Raw genomic sequence first — 17,874 nt, 5'->3', positions numbered from 1 at the left:
AACATTGAATCCTGCTTCTCCCAGTTTGTACCTCCTCCCCTCCCACCTAGCCAACTATTGGTAACCTTCTAGGATTTCCTAACATCCATCTTGGCCTCACCATCCTTCCTCAGCTTCCTTCCTGAGAACACGAACAGTTCAGCAGAAGAAAGGACAGTCACAAAACAGATCCTCACCTAATTATCTTACTAGCAGACAAAGGTTCCACCAGGCAGTGACTGCCTGGCAAAAGGCCTGTACCAGTTGTCTGACTCATCCACCTATAAATTCTGCCAGAGTGGTCCCACCTCAGAAGACGAACATAACCTCCAATCCCTGCTTAAAGCTTTAGATCCTTCCCAGAACCTCCCCTTCCAGGAATCATTTCCCTCCCTCCCCCCCTCCCTGTGGGTCTGGGGGGCTGGAATAGGCCCGAGGTGTCCCTGCCTGTCGTAAGAGGTGACTAAAGGAGTCTCTTACTTTTTGGCCCTATAAGTTCCGGTCCCATATTATGGTTTGACCTGCCACTTTCCAAATTCTACAGAAGTGTGGGCCATATGGGGAAGGATGCCTCAAGTGGTGAATGGATTATCCATAGTGTCCTTAGATTTGACCTCCTGAACATCTTCTCATGTCTTTGCATCTCCCCTTGCAATTCAACTATCTGGGCAAGGACACTTTCCGGGGTATGTCATCTACTTCCGTTGTCTCCTGTCCTCTTTTGCCACCATGACTATTGGATTTCTCTTCACCCAATGTCCAGCACAGTAGCCAGTTTGTTGCGGTGGGGCTGTCATGTACCCATTTGGTGGTAGCCCCCTGACAACACAGGGATCTCACTACTGATGCCTGAGCTGTAAACTCCCTATGTACGCCAAGGAGTAGATGCCTGTCTTCCTGGGACATCAGGACTCGTGGCAACAGCCATAAAGCCAGGTAGCCTTTGCTGTGGCTGGGTGCCGCCCGTAAGGAGAGCCCCTGATTTTAGTGGATGGCATCAGGGCGGATGACCTGCAATGAAGTGGACTAAGTCATCTTTTGCTGGTGACCGGTACAGCATCAGCAGTCTATAAGAAGGGCAAGATCGAGTACAATGCTGACAGATATGAGCCTAAATCGTTTCCCTCCCTTGCTACACCATGGGAGGAATGTAGGGCTACAGAAAGAGAGCCATATTTGCCTCAGTATTTAGTATGTAGCAGAATGGGCAGGGACTGCTTTATACCTATGAAGTCTGTTTTTTGTTGACCATCTTCAGGATAAGTTTTAGGAAATGACAGTGCTGTCAAAGATGACAAGTGGTGCAGCATCCCCAGCCTAATCCTTGGCGTTACTCGCTTGTGACCGGTTGGGTGACATTCCTGTTTGTCACTCCCCATGAAAGCCTCAACATGGTCCAGGAGATTATTTTTCATCGCAGCTTCCACTTGCAGTCTGATGATGAGCTCCACACCAATCTAGAACAGTGGGGTGTTCATTTCATTCGACGTGTTTACAGGGGACCCAAAGGCAACAGGGCTGCTACTGGTGCCTTCATCTTGGCCTTTGAGGTCAAGGTGATGGTTTACCGCTGTGATGTTAAACCATGCATCCCTCCCCCTATGTGAAGCTTTAAGTGCTGGAAGTTCGGGCAATTGTCTTCCCACTGCACTTTCAATGCCACATGTCAAGATTGCGGACATCCACTGCATCCAGATACTCCCTGTGCCCCTACTCCCACTTGTATCAACTGCGGAGAGCAGCACTCCCCCTCCTCGCCAGACTACACATACTCCAAAAGGAGTGGAAAATTGTGGAGTGAAAGACTTAGGACCGGTTGACTTACCAAGAGGATAAATGCAAATTTGAATGATTATATCTCATTTGGTTGACGACCACATATGCTGCAGCTACATTACAATCGCAATTACCAATTGTACCACACACTGTGCCACGAACAGTCGGCCCACTGGGCCTCCAGAACACGTCTTCCCCTTAGAGGTAGGGGGAAAATCTCCTTCTGTTGCTCCCAAAGTACATACTTAGGGAGCAAATCTCCCCCCCCCCCCCCCTCCCCGCCCCCGCAAGCAGGGGACATCGGTCCCTCCTCTTCACCCGGAGAAGCAACAGCCTCCTCTGGCTCCTCTCATGTGGAAGGGGTCCCTTGGGACCCTCTCTCCCAAGGTCTCCACTAATGCCACAGTGGACACTCGCCTGTGGCTAAAGGACCCAAAAGCTGCTAGACAAGGAGCTTCACAATCCTCCTCGGTGCCTGAAGCTACTCCAGATAAGTCCTCTCAGCAAGCCCCTAAAGAGAAGTGAGAGGGCAAGCAAGCAAACAAACAAAGAAATCTGTTAAGAAAAAGGATCTTCCAGTGGTGGCACCACCACCACCTACCAGTTCTGCACCTGCAGATGAGGTGGAGATATCAGCATCCCCTGACAACCTGGGTCTCACTGATTCCTCATCCACAATAGGAATGGATACAAATACTCAGTCGGTGGCAGCAGGTAACCCTGAGGTGTAACCTGCCTCTTTGCATGCTTCATGCCTTCCCAGTCTCAAGATATCATCCTCCAGTGGAATTGCTGTGGTTTTTTCGGCCACCTGACTGAGCTACGGCAACTGTTAAGCTTCACACCTGCTTTCTACATTGCCCTCCAGGAAACCTGGTTCCTGGCAATGTAGACCCCTGCCCTTTGCAGCTATAGCGGATGTTACAAGAACTATAGTGACTATAATAGTGTGTCAGGTGGAGCTTGCATTTATGTCCTAAACTCAGTCTGTAGTGAACCTGTGCTCCTTCAAACACCTCTTGAAGCTGTGGCTGTCAGAATGACGATGATGCAGGAAATAACTGTCTGCTATGTATATCTTCCTCCAGATGGTGCACTACCCCTGAACGCAATGGTTGCACTGATTCGTCAACTCCCTAAACCTTTCCTACATTTGGGAGATTTTAATGCCCATAACCCCTCGTGGTGTGGCACTGTGCGTACTGGCCGAGGTAGACATGTGGAAACTTTACTGTCTAGTTAAACCTCTGCCTCTTAAATACTGGGTCCAACACACATTTCAGTGTGGCTCATGGTAGTTACTCTGCCATTGATTTATCCCTCTGCAGTCCAGAACTTCACCAATCTGTCCACTGGAGAGCCCATGATTAGTGTGGTAGACCATTTCCTGTCACCCCCCAGCGCCATTCCCCTGGACGTCTACCAGGATGGGCTTTAAACAAGGCAGACTGGGATGCTTTCACCTGTGCTGTCACAGTTGAATCTCCCCCACATGGTATCATTGATGTGATAGTTGAGCAGGTCACTAGAATGATCATTCCTGTGGTGGAAAACACGCACCCTTGTTCTGTAGTGTGCCTCCAGCGAAAATCGATACCTTGGTGGTTGCTGGAAATCGCTGAAGCCATTAAAGAGCGTCAGCGAGCTCTACAGTGACATAAGCAACACCCTTTCTTAAAGCACCTAATAGCTTTTAAACAGCTCTGTGCACGCGTTGGCCAGCTTATAAAAAGACGGAAACAGGAGTGTTGGGAGAGGTATGTCTCGGCCATTGGGTGCCATACATCACTGCAAGTCTGGACAAAGATCAGACGTGTTTGTGGGTACCAGACCCCGACAGGTGTTACTGGCATTAACTTCAATGACATGTTATCTACTGACACAAACGCAATTGCTGAGCACTATGCTCGAGCCTCCACGTCGGAATTATCCCCCAGCATTTCGCACCCTCAAACAGGGGATGGAAAGGAAAGCCCTCTCGCTCACTGAACATCAGAGTGAACCCTATAATGCTCCATTTACAGAGTGGGATCTCCTCAGTGTCCTTGCACATTGCCCTGACTCAGTTCCTGGGCTGGATCAGATCCAATCAGATAATCAAACATCGCTCGTCCGACTACAAGTGACATCTCCTAGTAGTCATCTTCAACCGGATGGTGTCTTTCCATCGCAATGGCGGGAGAGCACCATTCTTCCAGTGCTCAAACCCGGTAAAAACCCACATGATGTGGATAGCTATTGGCACATCAGCCTCACCAACATTCTTTGTAAGCTGTTAAAATGTATGGTAAGTCAGTGATTGGGTTGGACCCTGGAGTCACGTGGCCTACTGGCTCCATGCCAGGGTGGTTTCTGCCAGGGTCGCTCTACCATTGATAATCTAGTTTCCTTAAAGTCTGCCATCCGAACAGCCTTTTCCAGGCGTCAGCACCTGGAGGCTGTCTCTTTTGATTTACGAAAAGCTTAAGAAACTACCTGGTGACGTCATATCCTTGCCACATTATTTGAGTGTCGTCTCCGGGGCCCACACCAGATTTTTATCAAAAATTTCCTATCGTTCCGTACTTTCCATGTCCAAGTTGGTGCCTCCCATAGTTGCCCCCATATCCAGGTGAATGGGGTCCTGCAGGGCTCTGTAGTGAATGTATCTTTATTTTTAGTAGCCATTAATGGTCTATCAGAAGCTGCCAGGCTGTTGGTCTCATCTTCTGTGTATGCAGAAGACTTCTGCATCTTGTACTGCTCCTCCAATACTGGTGTTGCCGAGCGGTGCCTACAGGGAGCCATCCACAAGGCAGTCATGGGCTCTAGCCCACAGCTTCCAGTTTTCAGCCGTGAAGTCGTGTATCATGCACTGCTGTCGGTGTCATACCGTTCATCCGGACCCAGAACTTTACCTTAATGACGGTCCACTCATGGTAGTAGAGACCAATTGATTCTTAGGACTGATTTTCGATACCCAATTGATGTGGCTTCCTCATCTTCGTCAGCTGAAGTGGAAGTACAGGCAGCACCTCAATGCCCTCTGTTGCTGCAGCTCTACAGAGCTCTTGTTCAATTCAATCTTGACTTTGGGAGTCTGGTTTATGTTTCGGCAGTGCTCTCAGCACTGCATTTACTTGACCCAGTGCACCACTGTGGTGATAGGCTAGCGACTGGAGCTTTTAGGATGAGTTTGGTGACAAGCGTCCTGGTGGAGGCTGGAGTCCCTCCATTGAAGGTTAGGTGTGCACAACTGCTCACCAGTTATGTTGCACACATTCATAATTCTCCTGAGCATCCGCAGTGGTTCATCTTCTGCATTGGACACCCAGGTCAGGGCTTAAGATCGCAGTTCGCGTCCGATCTCTCTTGTCCGAAGTGGAGTCCTTGCCTTTACCACCTATACTAGCGGTCCATTCACATACACCTGCATGGTGTACACCTAGGTCGTAGCTTCACCTGGACCTTTCACATCAGTTAAACCCGCAGCTCTTCGCTGTCGATTCCTCTCAATTCTTTACGTGTACCGCGACCATGAAGTGGTTTACACTGACGGCTCAATGACTGATGGTCACGTTGGCTTCGTGTATGTTCATGGAGGACATATTGAGCAGCACTCCTTGCCACTGCAGAGCTGGCGGCCATTTCTCGTGCTCTTGAGCGCACCCACTTATGTCCTCGCGAGTCGTTTCTCCTCTGTACTGACTCCTTGAGCAGCCTGCAAGCTATCAACCAGTGCTGCCCCTGCCACTTTGCTAGCGACCATCCAGGAGTCCATCTATGCCCTGGAACGGTCCAGGGTGGTCCTCAGGCCACGTCGGAATCCCAGGAAATGAAATTGACGACAGGCTAGCCAAACAGGGTACGTGGAAACTGCTTCTGGAGATCGACATCGCTGTAACTGACGTGTGATCATTATTACGCCACAACGTTTTTCCAGCTTTGGGAGACTGAATGGCATAATCTCGGTACGCACAAGAAACTGCGTGCCCTTAAGGAGACTATGAATGTGTGAAAGACCTCCATGCGGGCCTCTCGACTCTGTGGTTCTCTGCTGGCTCTGCATTTGCCATACATGGCTACCTCCTCCGTCGCTATGACACATCTCGGTGTCACTGTGGCTCACATATGACTGTCGTCCACATCTTGCTGGACTGTCCACTTTTAGCTGTTCTGCAGCAGACTTTTAACCTTCCAAGCACCCTACCTTCGGTGTTCGGTGACAATGCCTCAACAGCAGACTTAGTTTTAAGTTTTATCTGTGTGGGAGGGTTTTTATTGTACCATCTAAGGGTGAGCATTTAGCCAACTCTCCAAGGTAGCCACCCTCCCTCCATTTTAACTCTGTCACACTTTCTTTGCATCAGTTTGTCTTGGTGGTTATCTTTTCCCTACGTGTGTTCATCTCAGCTTGTCTTTTTGGGGTGGAGATTCTAATGTGTTGCAGAGTGGCTGGCTCACTGGCTCATCCTCTTTTATTATTGTGATCAGTTAGCCCATACCATCTGCTCTATGGTTTTAACACCTTCTTCTACTTTTCCTTGTGGTCCATGTTTTCCCCCCTTTTTTTGTTTGTTCCATTTGTTTGGTGTTGGGTGTTTTTTGTACCTTGAGCCTTGCTTGCGCCAGGAAAAAGGGACTGGTGTCCTTGTACTTTGATCCTTCTGTACCCTCAACCAACCTCCTCACCCTCATGAAATGCGTGTGCCGCCCCCCCCCCCCCCCCTCCGTGACACACACACACACACACACACACACACACACACGGCACTGAAAGAATGTTGGCCCTCGTTGACCAGTGCCTCAAGCAAATTGCCTGATATCTAGCCTCCCATGTCAATGATATCAACCATTTCCTTCACTGAATCTTCACCATCCCCAACCCTTTACCTCCTGGATTCAGACTCATCTTGTTGATGCCGTTTCCTTACACACCAACATCCCTTATGCCCATGATCTTGCTGTTATTGAACACTACCTCTTCCAGTGTCTTTCAGACCCCAAACCCGCCATCACATTCCTCATATGCCTTACTAACTGTATGAACCTAACAAATAACTACTTATTGTTTGAAGCGAAGGAATACAAAAAAAATGTGGCACAGCCATGGACACCCACATGGCACCCTCTTACACCAACCTGTTGATGAGCCATGTAGAGGAAACCTTCCTAGTCTCCCAAAACTCCAAACACCTGCTGTGGGTCAGGTTCATTGGTGATATCTTCATGATCTGGGCTATTGACAAAGACATCCTACCCTCATTACTTCACAACCTCAACACCTTCTGTCCCATTCACCTGGTCCTACTCACCCTGGATGTCACGGTCCTGGATATTGACCACCTCATCTCTGATGGTTCCATCCACACCTCTGCCCACATTAAACCCACCAACCACCTGCGATTAACCTCTCCGCATCAAAAAATCACTCCCGTACAGCCTTGCCACCTGTGAGTGGCTAGTATGCCAAAGGTCTCACAAGGACATTAACAGGTGCATGGGTTTTTTGTCCCCCCCCCCCCCCCCCCTTGAAGAAGACTTTGACCAAAAGCTCAATTTGTAACAGGCTTGTTGTGTCTGCAACTCAATGTGTCTTTATAGTGAACGGCAGTCTATCCTTTTTATAATATTGTTTGTATACCAATTTGGACTTTCCAAAGTGTATACTTACCTATTACTGAAAGAGGAACAATAGGATTCAAATTATTTTTACTACTGTATGTGTCTTTTTCTTAGTGGGGAAAAAATAAGTTTAACATTAGGTGCTACATATGCTGGAAGAAAATATTGCTCCAAACGCAGGACTGATGGAGAGACAAGCGGCAGCACGAATTTAAAAATAACAGTGGGGTGATAAGGTATTCATAGAAGGTGGTGGTGGCTTGTTCAGCTTCTTATATGGATTGTAATACTTGCTACATCCATAGCATATTTACTGGTATGTCTTGCCTCAGTGCCATACATTTAGCAGTACAGAACATATCAACAGTGATGGAGTTTTGATTTGGCAAAGCTGAGGTTCACAAGTTGACAGTTAATTAACATCACCATTAATTTAAAAACATAAGCTGTGAATGTTCTTTTGTGACTACCTTTGTGTGCTGTGGTGGAATGTTGCCACTGGGACCTTGGCTTGGTTACCTGTTTCACGAGAATGATACAGGCATGAGTTCTTCAGAGGTTAAACTACCAAAAAACTGTGGAGAGTTTTGAAGCCTTTTGAATAGAGAGAGAAATCCCAATGCATTGTAAAGAAAAGACTGAGTTAAGAATTCCTGAGTTAATCCTTTGATTATATGGGTGAGCACCTGGATGATTCCAGTATAGGTTCAAGGTGTAATGAGAAGTAGGGTTCTTCAGGACAGCAAATGAAAAGTTGCCCAGGCAGTGACAATGAATTGCACTTTTTTTGTTACCAGCTGCCATGACCCATGTTTGTCAGTCAAACAATTGCTGAAGGAAGTGGGTAACACACAAGCTGTAAGAATGAAATAGTTTAAAACTACACTCTCTCTACGTGATAGGGAATTTAACACTGTCTGTGACATCTCTCTCTGCACCGAGAATTCTTTTTAATCTATCATGGAGCACAATTTCCTTACAAGGAGGCAAAACATGCTATTCAATTAAAACTTTGGATGGGCCCATATCTGCATCGTGAATAGTGTTGCTTTTGCTATTTGTTTGGAGTAATGCCTTAGGTTGGTTTGTCAATTGCAGCCTTGTCTGGATCATGGAATCGAGCAGTTTCTTATTCACTTTTAGTGTAGATTCAGAAGACCACCAGGCATAACCTGACTCTGCTGGATATGCCTTTGCAAAATGCTTTCTAAAAGAGGCACGAGAAGTGGCATGGCTCTGCTTGGAGGCTCAATATCCTCATAAGTTGTAGGGACATCATCCCTTTTTATGATCCCTGTTTAATTACTAAGTTGATAGCATCTTTATGATTTCATTTCATGTCAAAGAATTGTATTCCTAAAGTAACTTTAATTGTGAATTTCTTGAATGGTTGTAAATATTGTAAGATACAGTAGGCATCCCATTAAATGTTCCTAGTTTGAGGATTTTTAAATTTCCTGCCCTTCTTCTACTCCCTCAGCATTTGCGTGGCAGTTGTAGTTAGCAACTAGCAGGCTGGATGTGTAAGGAAAACCAGTTCAAAATTTTAGTGTGAGAAATCGGTGTGTGTTCTTCTTAACAGTGACATTGATGTTAATCTTCCTGAAACTTGAATATGACACCATGTCATATTTGAAAGATTCAGTTGGTTCTCTGGGCCTTACTTTCAATAAGTAGGTTCCCTAGTTGCCTCACCTGAAGGAGCTCTAAAATGGTTGATCATTGTGTTTGATATATTTTAAAATTCATCAGGCACAAAACATGGATAGTAGGAGAAAAAAAACTACTCTGCATTTGGTTTGGTTATGTTTGCACAGCAAATGAGTCTGTACCCACCATACATGTGATGTCAAAGCAGGAAATCATTGGCAAAAGTCAATTGTTGCTGAATGTTCGTACAAACCTTAACACCCACAGAAGATTACTGATGATATGTTTTTGTGTTAGTTATATCCTGTTGCAGACTTGCTGTCTCTTACTGTTATCAACTGATCGCAACCCTGAGCAGTTCCAAACCTTTCATATCAAATAAACTGCTGTTGGATTACCTCTTACTCAGAACATAGAGAACATGGTGATCGTCATCCTGACTGTTGCTGATAGTTACTGAATATTTATTCTAACTGAACTTGATGCTGACCATATGCATAGTGCTGTCAAAAAGTTTCTAGTCTAACAAATTCAAAATCAAAAGTCTAAATGTTTTAAATGTTTGCTTCCACAAAATAGAATCCATTAGAAGCAATAATTGGTGCAGTATTAGTTTGCAAACTTACGGTGTCACTGTCGGAAGCTTCTTTTCATTAAGAATTTGTAGATCATAACTTTCTGGATCTTCTAGAGTCACACCCTGCTTTAAGTACCGGAAAGAGAAAATATTCAGGAGCTGATGTATCAAATGACTAAGGTGGATGATGTTATATTGACTTTTTATCTAGAAACTGGTGGTTCATTGCTAGGAAATGTGTGTGGTATTACACACACACACACACACACACACACACACACACACACACACACACACACACACACACACACACGGGAGAGCCTAACAGTGGGTAGTAATAAGCCATGCATGGTGAGGTCCAGCCATCACATTCATCATACCAAACACTATTGTGCAATGCAGTCAGCCTGACCTCTTTCTGACTAGAGCACTGTCCATTAACATAAAATTGCACCAGAACAAACCCCCCCCCCCCCCCCCCCCCCTTCTCCCCATGTACACGCTGGACATCAGCCTTACCTTTTAAGCTAGAAGTTTAATTGTGTTAGAGTGGTTTGTGTGCTCATTTTCGGTTCATAGGAGACTAACTACATTTGTGGGTTTCATTGGTTCAGGTTTACAATGATCACATGTGCTCGCCGCTGCCGCCATACATACACTCTTGCTTTTTAAATGTGTTTAGCAAGTAAACCAAAAATACTACAATTTTTTTAACTGATTGATTGCTTTTATTTTCCAGATGTTGAACAGTTAGTTAACAGGTGCCCAGATCTTGTAGAATTGGATTTAAGTGATTGTATTAACCTGACTGATGCTACATTAACAGCCGTTTGTCAACTAAGTAAAATAGAGTATGTTGCTTGCAGTCGTTGTTATGGTATAACACCAGCTGGATATTAGTAAGTAATTACACTATATTCTTTATGATAACATGTTCTATGTGCCATCCTTTTGAGATAGAATTAGTGCCAGTACTATAAAATGTGACTCTCAAAAAGCAATGCTGTTGGATTTATAGTAGACATTACACATACTAATATGTCAACAAAAACAATTAATTTAAAAAAATTTATTATAAGTGGCTATATTCTGGTACTACTGATCTACTCTGTGCTATCCTCGTCTCGAATGTATTAATAAGCTACTTCGACAAGGTCATTACTTCCTAAAATCATGCCCTGATAAGAGGTCCATTTTACCTGACAGAACGGCTTTTCATCGACACGCATGTGGGTTGCCGAGCTAGCTGCTCAAGACAATTTTCAGAAAACATGTTCATAAGTATTTCACATGACTTGTCTGTCTGTACCCCCCACCCCACAATGAATCCAGACATCCCAGTCTATATTCGGCAGGTTAAAGTCGCCTCCAACCAGTATTGAATGATTTTGGTAATTGTACACTGTTGACTGTAGCTTTCTTTGAATGACTCTAGAATGCTCATAGTGGAATTGGGTGGCTGGTAAAAACCTTCAGCAATTAACTTAGTTCCACCTTCACCTGTTATACGCAAGAAGATGATTTCACTGTCACACTCAGCTTTGACTTCACTAGAGACAATAATTTTGTCAATTGCAATGAACACTCCCCCTCGTATGGCCTCTAATCTCTCTTTCCGGTGTATGTTCCATGACTCACTAAATACCTCAGAGCCTTCCTCTTTAGGTTTCAGCCAGTTCTTGGTCCCAAGAATAATTTGAGCATGAAAACTTTCCTGGAGGGCAGTAAATTCGATAACTTTATTATTAATACTAAAACAGTTTGCTGACCTATCAAGGGGTGCACTACAAATCCCCACATGATTCTTCTCACAGACTTGAGTTTCTCAGGACTCTGCAAGTGGAAACTGGCGTTATAAGCTGTCCTTGGTTCTCGCCACCCACCTGGCCTCCGTTTACGTAAATTTCTTCGGTTTGGCATTTATTTTCAGTAAGTATTACTTTCTTCCCTGCCTTTAGTTTTCTATATATTTTATCTTCTGACTTGTCTATTTTTCATTGCCCCCGCCCCCATCTCCATCTGTCTACCACATATAATACACTTGGCTTTCCACTCTTATTACATCTTGTATGATATTTTGTCAAAATCTCTGTCTTGCTTATTACCCTTCTCTTAGCTTCCCACTCTTATTGCATCTTGCATGATATTTTGTCAAAATCTTTGTCTTACTTATTACCCTTCTTCCACATCAGAGCTCTCATGTTTTCAAATCTTACCCATTGCAGTCTCCAACAGTCGGCCTTTCCTTCTCATTCCATCAGGTAAGTCCCCCCCCCCTACTTGAGGTTCTGGGCAACTTTTCAGCAATTCTCCCAATTTCCTAAACCTTGCCAGTCCTTTTCCTTCATCTTTCTTCCTCCTTCTTCAATCCTTCTACAGGAGGAGGAGCCACTGGGTCCAAAAGCTTGCATATTTCCTTACCTTTTGTCTCTTTCCTCCTGCTGCTGCATGTTGGGTAGATTTTTTACCCATACAATTACATTACACACTCTTAATTTTTATAATGTTCATATATCACCAGTGTTTGTGAATAAATGTTCAATACACACAGTGTGTCCTTCTGCAAGTATTCCAAAAGCTGTTTTTAATATAGGAACTGCTGATCCAGGAGCCTGACTATACAATGTTAGAAGAAAGATTCTCGTGATAAAAGCAGCCATCTTTTAATGCATTAAAACAACTGTTATTTGTATTTGCTCACCATTACTGGTACTTTGATTTATAATGTAATTGAAGTAATTGGATAGATAGTTTACTCACCAAGTGGCAGCAGGAGAACACACACAGAAAAGGTTTTACATGTACAAGCTTTAGGAACCTGAACTTCCATCCTCCTGAAGGAGGATTGAAGGAGAAGGAAGAGAGGAGTGAAGGAAAAGGTCTGGAGAGATTTAGGAAATGGTTAGAGTTTGGAAATGTCATCCGGAACCCCTAATCAGAGGAGACTCGAGATGGGATCCTTCTCATCCCATCAACTATTTCTTGCTGCCTCAGGAGGTGCCCTATCAACCCGTCATTTTTTTCTTCCCATTTGCTTTAGTACCTGTTCATTGGTTATTTGATCTACCTGTCTGTTCTTCAGCATTATGTAGCACCATATTCCAAAAGGTTCTGTTTTCTTATGTGTTTAACTTCCACATACAGCCACATTCTAAACAAATACTTTGAGAAAAGACTTCTTAACACTCAACTTCATGAATACTAGGTGTTGTGCTTCAGTGATTGTACACAATATAAAAATGACATTCAAATCACAATTTACTTTCATTCTGCTGGAGGCAGTTGGTATTGGTTATATGATCAAAGCACCAAGATAATCTGACTACTTATTATAACTGAAAGAAGTTACCTCCAGTAGAATAAAATAAACTATGATTTGGGCTGTAACTGTCTCTTACTATTTAAATTTATATTCAGTGTTAACACATTACTTTTTCAGGAAAGCGTTCCTTGTTATTGGCAATCAAATTTTCTATCCTCTTTACTTCTGTCATCAGTTGTTTGCTGCCCCAATACCAAAGTTACCTACTGCTTAGTCTCATTCCCATTTAACCAATCGTAGTCTGTTGCAGTCTTTTCCAGATTTATGAAATTATTACCAAAGCTTAAATACTCTTCTTCCTGAACTTCGCTTCTTTCCAAATTTCTCCTTGGTTTCATTCTCTGTTTGCTCGGTTTATAAACTGAATGACATGAGGGATAGATTGCAACCCTGTCTCACTACTTTCTGAACTATTGCATATCTTTCACATCCTTCAGCTCGCATAATTGCAGTTGATAAAAAAAATTACTTCCCCCCCCCCCCCCCCCCCCAAGTCTCACTTACTTGGAACAATTTCTTTGACAAGAACTCTAGTACATATTGAGCAAGTAGTGAATCTTACATGTCAGGTCTTCATATGTTTGATGATGCTGGGCCACAATAATACCCAAATGTATGTTGGAAATCCATTCCTGGTTAATGGCTAATAGGCTGATATTAAAATACATAAAACACATTACATTCAGCTCCACACCTGTCTGATGTGGATGACATTTTACTTATCTACAAAGAAAGTTAGTGAATTATTTTAATGATTGAGGATTGAAACACATTTTGCAAAATAAGTTTAATGCAATTCCCTTTTTTAATTAGAATATTTTCCACCTTACCTGTGATACATGTAAACTGATTTACTTCACATACTCCCTTCCCTAAATCATATATGACATATTTTGGGGTAAACCAGTATAGTTGTACATGACATTTTTAGTTTAAGAGTTTGCTTTTGGGCCCATGTGGCATTAATATATGAAACTCTTGTAGATGACTGTTTCACAAGCTGGTGACACTTATTCCATGATCACTATACATCTTCCCTCCAATGAGATTTGTTAATAAGTGCTAATCTGGAAATGACTCGGAGGTATCTATATGTGCTGCCCGAGTTTTTATTTGCTATCAAAATAGTACAGCATATGTTTTAAAGAGGGCTTTTACATTATTCGCTATTTGTCCTTGACAACAATCTTGTTTTCAAGACCAAGTGAATGCTTTTCTCATGGTTAACTTCTTTTCTCTGCTAAAGCCCACTTCATGTTATCAAAATGAAATTTCAAACATAATATTTGCGTAATAACTCAGCTATGCTACTTAGTTATCTTGATTTCTCTCTCCCAAATCATTCCATGTGAGTGCTGTGACAGTTATCATCAGTCAACTTTAGCTGTTACTATCCCCATTATTAGTAATTTGATATTGACATCTTAAACAAACATGTCATTTTTTGTATTTATTCTTCTCTCAGTATAGAGCCATGTCCTGTGCTTATTGCAAAATTGTCATGGTCCTGCAAGTAAAATCTGTTTGTAATTTCTCAGAGGTTATAACTGAATGCAGTCTGTTAATGCCATCTGAAATCCCTGTAAAAGGGAAAATAATGTAAGTTTTATTGTGGATACAATAGGTGTGTTTTCAAATGAAAATTTGGTGGTTTCCAAGGCATTTGTGATACCAGAACATTTTGACAACTACGAGGTTTGTTCAAAAAATATTGAATTTGCTTCTTTCTCCGTAAAGCGATGCTTTGTGTGGTGAAGGTGTAGTTATGGATATTCACGTGCAGTTGGGGAATTTTTTTCACTAGCAGAATGTGCTACTTGCAGGAAGTCAGCCTATGAGTAATGTTACGTAGTGAGCACTCATCAGTTTTCAGTAAGTTGTAATACGACGGAAAGAAGTAGAGCAGCGATATTGCATTAAATTTTGCCAAAAGCTTGGTGATACACAAGCTGCAACTATTTGCAATATTCAGCTGCCTTCCAAGGAGGTTGCCAAGAGCAACTAATGGGTAATGGAGTGGTGTAACCGCATCAAAGATGGCCCCATCTGTGGACAATAAACATCATTTAGGCTGATCGCCATCAAGCCTAAAAGGCAATGTTGTTGAACAAGCATGGATTTTGGTTGTGGAGGACACTGTATCACAATAGGAGAACTTGAATGAGTTAGAGATAAGTGCTGAACTGCTACATTCCATTATGACCAATTTGTGCTTGAGGAGAGCATCTGCAGAACTTGGACTAAAGTTACTGACAATGAAGGAGCAGCAATGCCATCTGGAAATACCATAGGACATGTTGGAAAATGCAATTACCCCAACTTTCTGAATACTCTGAGCACAGGTGATGAGACATCAGTTTGTGGATATGACCAAGAAACAGAGATGCAGTCATCACAATGGACACATCTGTCATTCCCAAGGACAAATAATAAAAATTGCAACTTTGTGGAAATATTGAGGTCAAATCAACCATTTTCTTACATTCATGGGGTGGTGCATCATGAGTATGATGCCAAATGATCACAAAGTAATGTTTTATGAGGTCATTATTCACCATCGTGGTCCTATACAGTGCAAATGGTCAGATCTGTAGGCACAAAAACTTGGTACCCATCCTTTCTGGGCATCTATTTCAACTTTCCTCGCCAAATAAAACATTCATGTTGTTATTCAGGCTGTCTGCTCCTATGACATACCTCTGTGTGACTTCTATTTCCCAGTCTGAAAAGTCACTAAAAGGAACATAATTTGAGTCCGGAGAAGACATAGTGCAGAATATAATGGCCTTGACTCATCTTTATTCCAGAAGACGTTTCCAGGAGTGTTACCAACAATGGTGTCTGTGCTGTTAGAAGTGTGCATGATACCAAGGAGCTTTGAAACGGATGAGAGTTCTGTTCTTTCAAACCAATATATGTATTTCTGCCAACCAAAGGTCCAATACTTTTTAGACAAACCTCATATATACCCTAATGTTCTGTTCATGCAAAATACTGTTATTAGGATGGTGCTACTTGTCTTTATTATTGAACAAAGTAAGTTTACTCTTCAATATTGGTTAAAGTACTTTCATGGACTAATATTTTTGTGTGTTTTTATTTCATATAGCCAGTTAGCATCAGTTACTTCACTGGCATACCTGGATATATTCAACCTCTTTCAAAAGCCAGCACTTGCAGCAATACAGTTAAAACTACCAAATGTTGAGATAAACAAGTTCCTTTTCTCAAGTGTTGCCCGCCCTACGGTTGGTATACGTCGCACTAGTATATGGGGCTTACGTGTACGTGACTAACATGCTGCTTATTCTTGTGATTTTGGATTGTAGTACTTTCATAGAACAGTAGTTGTGAAATATGCTCAAGTATTGAATTGAAAGGTCTATGATCTCAGTTTCTGTGAAACAGCTTAAGAATGTGTTCATACATAATAGTTCAAAAGCAAAAGTATTTCATAAGGTGTCGTGAAAATGAAGAATTTGCATTTTGAAGTGACAGTATGTTTATTTATTGTTATTTAATTTAAGTTAATATTTGTTGTACTGCGGTTGAGGATTGTACATGTGCGTGGTTTGAATTTAAGGTCCCTTCCTCCACAAGTCATAATATCAGATTAACTTACCTTTAGTGCCAGAAGCTTGTACAAAGGTTTATTCGTATTTACTGTTTGTACGGACATAACAAAGTTTAAGAGATTGTGATTTACATGAAGCCTGTTTGTGCAGGGGTATTCTTTAATTTTGCACGTTGGTGGCGATTTTTAACCTAACAGAATCCAAATTAAAGTATCTGTGATAAATTTAACATTGTATATTTGCTGCATACTATCTGGAAAAATTTTTTCCCCGAGAGTGACTTTAATTCAATATTTTTGCAGCTTATTTTTGTTAATATGTTGTTAAAAACATTTTCGTATTGGCTATGAAATCTGTCATATTTTTTAGACCTGTTTTATCTGTAAGTGTGTGTGTGTTTTTTTAAGAATAAGTTTACATAAATTTGTTGCAAACCTTCCAGAAATATTCTTTTCAGCTGTGTAATATGTTTGTAAAGTGTAATATTGAAGTTAACTGCATAATTATCAGCTGAGTATTTGCAACAACCCCTCATTTTATGCTATTGGTTGTAACATTTTTTTATGTTAAATTTCAGATGTGTTGTACTGGTTAGTGTAAATAGAACTGGATCTATGTTATGTGACTGGGTGATCATTTGATCATAAAGTCTGTGGTATGTTTGTAATAAAACCATTATTTTGAATTTTTGTTTATCAAATTTTTGTCCCCATCAGTCCACATAGTTTCAGTGGTCACTTGGGCAATAGAACAGTGTGAAAAGTGTAGACTACAGTGCCATATCTACAATGTTACACAAATGGGCCATATAAGATACTTCCTGGACGTGCATTACGAGTGATACCCCTTGCATGTTCTCACACTCTCATGTGTGAATGTACTTAATGTTGCATAAACAACACAGAACATTTCTAAGCTTCCAGACAGTGTCCCCCTCCTGAGCAAACTAGTAACAGAACACACATCCACCTGCATGACTACACTGTCACAGCTGGCTACATTCTAGTGACATTATAGTTCACTTCGGTTGAGTGGCTGTATTGGGTGATGCTGGTTATAGGAGAAAGGTATGGGCTACAATGGTTACTAAATCCATCAAGAAGGCTAGGAGAGGTTTTACCCTGGATAGAGCAAATAAGTGGCTGTTAACATCTCACTTAATGAACAGATGTGATTTAGTTCTAATATGATGAACATACAGGAATAACGGATCAAGTTTAAAGTGTAAATCGTACTCTTGAGAAATATGTGCCAAGTAAGCGAATTATGGATGAAAAAGACCCACCTACGTTTAATGACAAAATTACCGGGAAAAAAAGATTGTTGCAGTCTCTGTTCAAAAAAAGACACAAACGTCAGCAGGTGAAAGTTAGAAATTCATCTGTTCATGA

The 17,874-nt window shown here is 42.2% G+C and overlaps 1 protein-coding gene across 1 annotated transcript in view; it reads left to right on the top strand.

Moving 5' to 3' along the window:
* LOC126416133 (S-phase kinase-associated protein 2) overlaps positions 1 to 17,168 on the top strand; it is a 118,332-nt gene extending 101,164 nt beyond the window's left edge. Inside the window, exons 8-9 of the mRNA XM_050083676.1 lie at positions 10,326 to 10,485; positions 16,018 to 17,168. Of these exons, the coding sequence (XP_049939633.1) occupies positions 10,326 to 10,485; positions 16,018 to 16,204 (347 nt within the window). The 3' untranslated portion in view covers positions 16,205 to 17,168. The remainder of the gene's footprint in view (positions 1 to 10,325; positions 10,486 to 16,017) is intronic.
* Positions 17,169 to 17,874: the final 706 nt, after the last annotated feature.

Source organism: Schistocerca serialis, chromosome 1, assembly GCF_023864345.2.
Source record: "Schistocerca serialis cubense isolate TAMUIC-IGC-003099 chromosome 1, iqSchSeri2.2, whole genome shotgun sequence".
Lineage (NCBI taxonomy): Eukaryota > Metazoa > Arthropoda > Insecta > Orthoptera > Acrididae > Schistocerca > Schistocerca serialis.
Note: the sequence above shows the minus strand (reverse complement) of the source record. Positions and strands in the feature narration are given on the sequence as shown.